The sequence below is a fragment of the Mesoplodon mirus genome (genome assembly GCF_964341445.2).
Source record: "Mesoplodon mirus genome assembly, chromosome: 16".
Taxonomy (NCBI): domain Eukaryota; kingdom Metazoa; phylum Chordata; class Mammalia; order Artiodactyla; family Ziphiidae; genus Mesoplodon; species Mesoplodon mirus.
This window is the reverse complement of record NC_138992.1, coordinates 61,476,574-61,485,266: the sequence shown is the minus strand read 5'-3', so window position 1 is coordinate 61,485,266 and position 8,693 is coordinate 61,476,574. Positions and strand designations below refer to the sequence as shown.

Here is an 8,693-nt window from a genome sequence, read left to right as displayed (position 1 = left end):
GGCTATTGTCCATAAAAGGCTTGATTCACTCAATCAAAAAAGCAAAGGACCTGCAATGCACTAGGTAGGCATTGTTCTAACTGCTGGAATAGAGAAGGCTAAGACTCAAACCTGATACATACTCAAATCTTGAGTGGCTGGGAAAAGTAATAGATAACAAGTAAATGGAAAAATTATTTCTGATAGTAAAAGATGCTATAAAAAAACAAAAACAAAAAACAAGGTTACATGAGACATGTCAGAGATCTTTATCCAGAATGAAAAAGCCAAGTATACAGACCTCCTCAGGGCTGAGTGTTCCAGACACAAGATTTCAAGTGCCAAGACTGTACATTAGAAGCTTGACATTTTTGAGGAAGAAGAAAAAATATAGCTGGGAGCCACAAATTAAAGATCAAAGAATGGCCCTCTCAAATATCTCCCTGCCCTAATTTCTAGAACCTGTGAATATGCTACCTTATGTAGACTTTGCAGATGTACTTATATTCAGTATTAAGGAATTTGAGATGGAGAATTATCCTGGATTATCTGGGTGGCCCAACATAATCACAAAAGTCCATAAAAGAGGGAGGCAGGAGGATCAGAGCCAGAGATGATGGAAGGATGGAAACAGAGATTACACTTTGAAGATGGAGAAGGGGCCACAAGCCAAGAATTGTAAGCAGCTTCTAGAAACTGGAAACGGCAAGGAAACGGATTCTCCCCTAGAGGCTTCGGAAGGCAGGAAGGCCTGCTGACACCTTGATTTAGCACAGTGAAACTGATTTGGAACTTCTGACCTTCAAAGCTGTTACGACACTAAACTTGTGTTTTAAGTCACTTAGGTTTGTGGTACTTTGCGACAGCAGTGATAGAGACCAAATACTTCGTGCCTCCTACATGTTACGTCAGGTACTGGGGGGGGTGGAACAAGCCCACCTTAAAAAGTTAACTGCTGGGGCTTCCCTGGTGGCGCGGTGGTAGAGGTCCGCCTGCCGATACAGGGGACATGGGTTCGTGCCCCGGTCCGGGAAGATTCCACGTGCCACGGAGCGGCTGGGCCCGTGAGCCATGGCCACTGAGCCTGCGCGTCCGGAGCCTGTGCTCCGCGACGGGAGAGGCCACAGCAGTGAGAGGCCCGCGTACCACAAAAAAAAAAAAAAGTAAAAAAAAAAAAAGTTAACTGCTGAAGAGAAGGGAGCACTTGAATGAGAGGCACGTGTATATTTTGGCTAGTTTGATACCAAATCTGTAAAGGAAAACAGCGGGAACAGAAAGTTGTCTATCTTCCCCTGCAGATGGTCCCCAATGACACTTGCAAGAATCTGTCACATCCTAGACATCCTTGTGTAGCACTTATGATACTTGTGTTGTCTATCTTGCCCATTAACACAAGAAAGCAGAGGCTACTTTCCTTTGTACACCCCTGCTAAGTGCTCAAGTTACACAGCAGACAGCATTTACTTAGCACTTTGGGCCAGGCACTGCCCTAAGCATTTTCCATGACCTGACATATTTAATCTTCACTAAAACCCTATGAAATTCGGTACTATTATTTCCCCCATTTTGCTGGTAAGGAACCAGAGGTGAAGTAATTTAATGGCTCAAACTATTAAGTGGACGCTGGATATGAATTCATGCAGTTTGGCTCCAGAGCCAGCATTCTTAATCCAGTTTACTACAAAGGAACCTTCAAAGATAAGGAAGACCAGGAAGCACCGGGAACAGACAACTAAACTAGGGTAGCTAGGGGAAGACCTAATAAAGCTGGAACTCTGAAGGGTACAAAAAGGCAATGTACTTATGTGAAGTGAATCTTTGCGTAAGTAGAACCTGGGTGGCCCAGACTTTCATCAGAGGTTGGTTAGCCTTCTAGTGCATGTGAATGATCTCTTGCAGAAAGTGACACCACTTTCAGGGGAGTTTTTTTTAAGTAAAATAAGATACTGAGGTGCATTTCAACAGGTTCTAATAGTTCACAAAATATTCTCATGCTCAGTTTTAATCCTTACAATCCTGTGAAGGCAAATGATTATCCCAATTTACTCCCTAGCAATCTGACAGCTGTAACTGTCAGCTGGCAGCATGCTTTTTTTGTTTATTCCCATTGCTTTAGTTCTCTACCATATGCCCAGATGTCCTCCCCACCTCCAAACTCTCTCATACATTTCCCTATCCTCTGGTCCTCTAGCCGCATTCGGAACCTATGTGGACAGTGAATTCGCAGGACTGACAACAAACGTGTCTGCAGAGGACAGGTACAGCCCGGACACTTTCTTTCCCCTCTATATACCTACAGATCTTCCTATCCCCCTCACCAGCTTCACCAGTCTTTGCTATTTTGGGTAATGATGTGTCAACATCCATGGACTGCAAAAAATGTGCCACTCAGTATTGAGAGTGGGGGGACGGGCTGCTGAGGGGCAGGAGGGTGTAATGGACTCCCTACTTTCCACTCAGCTTTGCTGGGAACCTAAAACTGCACTTAAAAAGTTAATTTTTTTGAAAAAGACATTATTAAATACCACCATCCCATATATAGAATGCCATTTCGATTACTATTCCAAATCCTACATGCCTAGGTAGTTAGCAATATGCCACCAGAACTTTATTACAGTAATTAGATGTTTTCTTCTGAGCCACTCCTACCGTTCAGAATACTGGATGTGCAAAGACTCGTGGGCTATACTGTGTAGTTACCTACCAAAGCAGTAAAACAAAACAGGTCATTTCAAAACTTAAAGACTTTTAGGCTCCACCAAGAGATTAATGTATGATTTTGTTACACATTGATCCAACTGTTTACCAAGATATTAAATTTCTTGCAAAACACTATAGACATGTATACACGTAACACTGGTTTTATAAACCAATAACCTTGATTTCCCTCCAGGATTCTCTGACCTTAAACTCACTAATCCAAATAGCTTCCAACACCCAAGAATTTAAATGTATTTGTCTAGCAACTTTCAAGTACTAAAAAGTGATGATTCTGGTGCAACAAAATCAAAAGAATAGGGCATCTATTTCATATGGCATCATACCCTTGGCACAATCAGTGAGAATCATAAACCTTTTTACTTTTATTATATATACTTCCCATTACACTACACTTAAAACTTTCAGGTTTGCTAGCCTAGGTGAGATGATACATAAAAACATACAGGGGGGGCTTCCCTGGTGGCGCAGTGGTTGAGAGTCTGCCTGCCAATACAGGGGACGTGGGTTCGTGCCCCGGTCCGGGAAGATCCCACATGCTGCAGAGCGGCTGGGCCCGTGAGCCATGGCCGCTGAGCCTGCACGTCCGGAGCCTGTGCTCTGCGACGGGAGAGGCCACAACAGTGAGAGACCCGCGTACCGCAAAAAATATGTATATATAGTTAATGTTATTTATAAAAGCCTTTCTATTTCAAGTTTTTGCTCACTGGTATTCTCATGAGTTCTTTAGGTGCTCCAAATAAATTGCATCCACGGGCACATTTCATTTCTTCCTTCTTGATATGAAATGTGTATAATATACACAATATGTAGTGGAATTATTAGGAACTCACGTAAGTATGGGTAGAAGATGCAAAGCAAAAACATAAAAGTGAAATGCAAAAAGAAAATGACACATTTACTCACTACCATATAGGCAAGCCAAAGCCTGAGAAAATGGAATTTCAGCAACGGATTTTTACTTGTAAACTGAACCTTTACTCATGCACAAAGGCCTGTGAAATGGGCTTTCTTAGAATAGACCCATTTTGGCCAACTCAAAAGTGAAAAATCAGGACTTCGTACAGGAAAATCTTCAATAAACCCCAGGAATGTTTTTCACAAGATACAAACTGGACCCTAAGTTTTACATGCAACAGGCTGCTGATTTGACTTAATTGTGTCATACCAAGATTTGCCACATAAGTTAGGGGACGGCAGAGGAAAGATAAGAAAAAGTCACCAAGACAACAATACATTTCAATTTGAAAGCAGTCACTGTTTATTAACTGACCAGATTACAAAAATAATCATGGTAGATACCTGAAAGGAAGGGAAAAAAACCCATTAAACACCTTAATAACTAAGAATTAACATAAACCAGGAAGTTAAAAGAAATACCACTTCAGCCATTATTAAGTAGAAAGGAAAAAAAAAAGGCTTTTTCTTCTCTCCATAAATGTCCTCAAAAGGAGAAACCAAACCAACTACGATCATATATGATGGCTGATTTCCGCCCCCCACTAAATACTGCTTAGAACTCAAACCAAACCCTTACCAGCATTTAAGTCATTTTTCCTCCAGCATTAAGTAAACTTCTTTCAGGGTGTAGTTGCTCACCTTAGTTCATCCTTCTTATAAGTCTGTTGATCTGGTCTTCCCTGTTGCCAGCATCTCCACCTTCTACAAAATGGGTAGTCTTTTTCTTCATTCCACCTCGTGGAGAAGACAATTTGAAGGGCCACAGGAAGTTGTTTGCTTCTTTGAAACGTTTTCCAACAGTATAGATCTCATGAATCAGATCCTCCATGCAGATAATACCGTATTTGCCTGAACATGTTCAAGATGATTTAAGGTTACTAAAACTGTTTATTTTGAGACTATTAAATTTTTAAGGCATTAAGATAGGCTGTGACATAAAGAATTAGAAGTAAATGAAGAGTAAAGTAACGAAGAAGGAAATACATGACTTTATTTACAAAGATACAGCTCAAGCCAACGAAATCATACCTTCCATTTTTCATAAATATTGTAGGGAATAACGGAAGATTCATAATAGTGAGAAAAGTCAGGCCACAAGATGCCAAAAATATCATTTTGTCTGATACAATAACTTTTATAATTAATAGTAATAATTTTTCCCCAAAGAGGCAGAACCTACCAAGAGATCGAGCAATCAACACGTTATCTGTCAGGGCAATTCGCTTCTTGTTGATTTTGCCATAACCACGCTTGTAGATCAATTCATTTACTGACTTCAGGTTTGGGTACCTAAATATGAAAATACAGATATAAATGACCAAGTAAGACTATCACTGTCAAAACACCTGCCAGGGGCCTCCCTGGTGGCGCAGTGGTTGAGAGTCCGCCTGCCGATGCAGGGGATACGGGTTCGTGCCCCGGTCTGGGAGGATCCCATATGCCGCGGAGCGGCTGGGCCCGTGAGCCATGGCCGCTGGGCCTGCGCGTCCGGAGCCTGTGCTCCGCAGCGGGAGAGGCCACAACAGTGAGAGGCCCGCGTACGGGGGGAAAAAAAAAAAACAAAAAAAAACAAAACACCTGCCAGTTTACCAAACAGAAATCAAAGACACCTACCCCCATGCAATGTATGGTTCCACAATTCTCAGCATGTTAATTGAAGCCTTGTTGAGCTTCACAAAGGTGCCATTGAAAATCTGACGGAGGCGAAGAAGCTGCAACACCTTTCGAACCTTTGGGCTCACACCATTGATACTGCAATGAAAAAACACGAAAAATTCATTTAGCTTTTATCAGAATTTTTACTAGTAAAAGACGAGAAACTAACTATTACAATTTTGGGTAACACCTGTCACACCTAAATAAGAATCCTCTCATGTTACAAAGACCACTTTTCCCTTTAGTTAGTTGTATTCTATTACCTCTGCCAACTTGCCTCCCCTGCAAGTAAACTGTCTCTTGACACATACCTTTCACACTTAAAACCTTCCCTAACGCTCTTATTACTTCTAGTTTTGCATACATCTTTGTCATAGCACTTATGAGGCTCCGATTTAACTGCTTTTGACGTTAATCTCCAGGACACTGAACTCCGGTGCTCAATTCGAGAATGGACAGATACTTTGGGCACAGGGCTTACAATCACTAAAATACTCTCCTCACCAGCCGCATATTTTCATTCCAATGTTTTACAACCAAGGTCCCCACAAGTCCTGTGAAATTTTGCTGGGATTGTGTAGCTTGCCCTTTAAAACCAGAATGCAGTAAAAACTGAACTTACCCTCTGATCCTGATGACAAATGCCAGTTTGGGTTCTGCGGGTACGTAGAAGTTGCCAGCTTTTCTTGCCATCCTAGCCATTCGAATTTCCGTTCTGTACATCTGCCGGTATTCCTTGTGATAGTGCTTAGCTTTTTCATAGATAAGCTTCCTCCTTGCCTTTCGAAGCTGAAAACCAACATCAGTTATTCATCTGCTTTTTAGCTCCCAAACACAACTAGCAATATCAGAGTTCTTTCCAAGAAAACCCTTCCCTTGACGCTTTCTCACCACAATATGCGTTGACATTGCAAGAGGGAGATAACTAAGTTCCTTTGCAAAGGTCGTTCTAAGTTAACCACACTCACTGGTTCAGCAGCTGAAGTAAACGAGCCTTGTTAAAAACACTCACCTCTTTTTCAAGCACAGGGCCTTTTCTTAACTTGGTGCCTCAAAAAAGTTTACTTACCATCTTCTGGGCAAATTTCTTTCTCAGGCGCTTGATCTTAAGCTCTGCGAAATTCTTTCGCTTTTTCTTAAGGGTTTCTGGCACAGCAGGAACCTTCTTCTTCTTCTCCCTAACGTAAGCAGACAGAGCGTTAGTTCAGAAAGCTCACAGCGCTGCAGCACTCCCATTCTGTAGAGTGCTCTCAACACTACTATGGCCACTGACTTCAAACGTACTTTTAACTGCTGTAGCGTGCTATGGTGTAAGATGCAGATTTTGGGAAATTCCTACGCCAGTAATCTTTACTCTTAACACGGACCACTTTCTTTAAACGAGTCACAAAAATAACAAAGTCACATTTAATCTACCATCACTCCCGGGGTCCCACGACAACAAAAATGCCGAGAGCAAACCGTGCAGAGTAAAAGGCTGCCGCAAAACACTGATCCCTAGACTATTAGTGAAGGTGAGTCTAAGAGGACTTAAGAGTCTCAAGGAGGAAAAAAAAAAAAAAAAAAAGCCCCAAACAAACCCCCAACGACAACCCTGGTTCAAGCCTCAAGCTCCATATGCTGTAAGCAGAGACCTGACGGCAGGGACGCTTGGGACAAATGCCAGCTAAGGAAAAAGAACCCCATTCAGAGATTCTGAGTCTCCTTTAAAAGACGAGGGACTGGACAACCTGTCGGTTCCGCACATATTCAGCTCTCACACCTCGTTCCCGATAACTCCAAAACCTCCGCCCCAAGGCCTCCTGAAGCCCATTTTAGCCTAAGACCAGCAGGAGTGTCACACAACTTCACAAACACACAGGTAAGTCGACAAAGAGCCACGTTACAAACAGAACGAGAGAGAGTGAGACAAAAGCCTCTGGTTTCGGGGATGGAGGAGGATACTCGAGAGGACGAGGAGAAACTTACTTAGCAGCCTCCATGGTTCCAGCCGGGAAAGAGGAAGTTTGCGCATGCGCGCTGTCCACTTAAAGACGGCGAGCGTGAAGCCCCACGGCTGATAGGTGTCCCAGGATAAGCCAGAAAAGAACTCAGAACTGAGAACTCGTATTGCAGACGCAGAATTAAGAACTGCCTGATTCAGCCTCTTACGATCAAGTTTCAAGTAAAATCTGTATGGGAAAAATTAATGCATTGGCTAGACTCTTTAATCAATATGATGAAAGCAAAGAGTGCCGATACCTTGACTACTCGGGGTCCTAATCCCTGGGCTGCGTTGACAGGATACGGCTCGAATTCTACCCAGTAATATATGCAAATGACGCGCGGCCGGGGCGCGAACTACAAATCCCGGCATGCATCACTTTCACGGCCCGCCTGGCGGGAGGGCAACGCTTGACCGGGTCGGTAGGGAACCACGGCGGTGGTGATTCCAGCCGGGGAAATTGAGAGCCTTTGGGCCTACGTTCCAAAGGGCTAGGTACGATTCGAAGTTGCTGCCGGCTTTTGACCGCCTTCTCGGCTCTTTGCCGACCCCAGTAGCAGACCGGCATGCCCGTTGCCGCGCTGCCGAGGTCCTTCTCTTCGTTCCTCCAGCCTGCAGGGCTGTCTTCCGCAGCGCCTGATCGCAGGCGAGGCCACCCAGAGCCCCCTGGTTAACGAAAGTGACGAGACGGGGACAAGCGAGGAGCGGACGGCCAAAGGAAGATGGCCGGGGCACTGCCGACCGTCCGGCCTGGCAGGCGGAGGCCGGGACACCCCATGGCAGGGGGCGTGAACCGCGAAGGGAGGTGCGAGGAGGGCTGGAGGCTGCGGCCACGGCCATGTGAGAGGGGCTGCCCCGCCGCGGTTCGGCGGACGGCGAGCGGGCGGCGAGCGGGCGGGGGGCTGGGCCGGGGGCGGGGTGCGCCCGGGGGCGGGGAGGGCCGAGCCGAGGGAGGGCCGATGCCGCCGCCGGCTCTTCCCGGTCGCGGGTTATATAGCGCGGAGTGTGGAGCCGTCTCAGAGGCGGCCGGGAGCGCTCCGACTTGCAAGCGGCGCTGCACTTCGGAGCCCGGTGCCCGAGTGACAGCCGCGGGGAGTGCAGGGCAGGGGGACACGAGACCGCGGAGGCAGCTGCAAGACGTTGCGGAGCGCTCTCCTGCACCGAGCGAGTCGCCCCTTCCTGGCGTTCCCGCTGCCCCGCACCCCACTCTTCCACCCTCTCGCAACTTGGATCAAGTTGACAACTCCCGCGGCGGCCGGCCGGCCCGTGCCGTCTCCGCTGCGCGCCCCTCCCCCGGAGTGAGAGGGAGCCGCCGCGCCGGCTCCGGGGACGCTCGGGCGGCGGCGGCGGCGGCGGCTTGGCCATGAGAGCAGCGCGCGCCGCCTAACTCGCGGCT

At 46.1% G+C, this 8,693-nt stretch overlaps 1 protein-coding gene across 1 annotated transcript; it reads right to left on the bottom strand.

Annotated features, from left to right (window-relative positions):
- Nucleotides 1–3,639: 3,639 nt before the first annotated feature.
- On the bottom strand, nucleotides 3,640–7,342 carry RPL7 (ribosomal protein L7). The gene is given in 8 exon segments (XM_082601443.1): nucleotides 3,640–3,999; nucleotides 4,297–4,506; nucleotides 4,838–4,947; nucleotides 5,272–5,409; nucleotides 5,936–6,102; nucleotides 6,383–6,491; nucleotides 7,282–7,312; nucleotides 7,315–7,342. Coding segments are annotated over 7 exon segments (777 nt in total). The 5' UTR covers nucleotides 7,328–7,342; the 3' UTR covers nucleotides 3,640–3,999; nucleotide 4,297.
- Nucleotides 7,343–8,693: the final 1,351 nt, after the last annotated feature.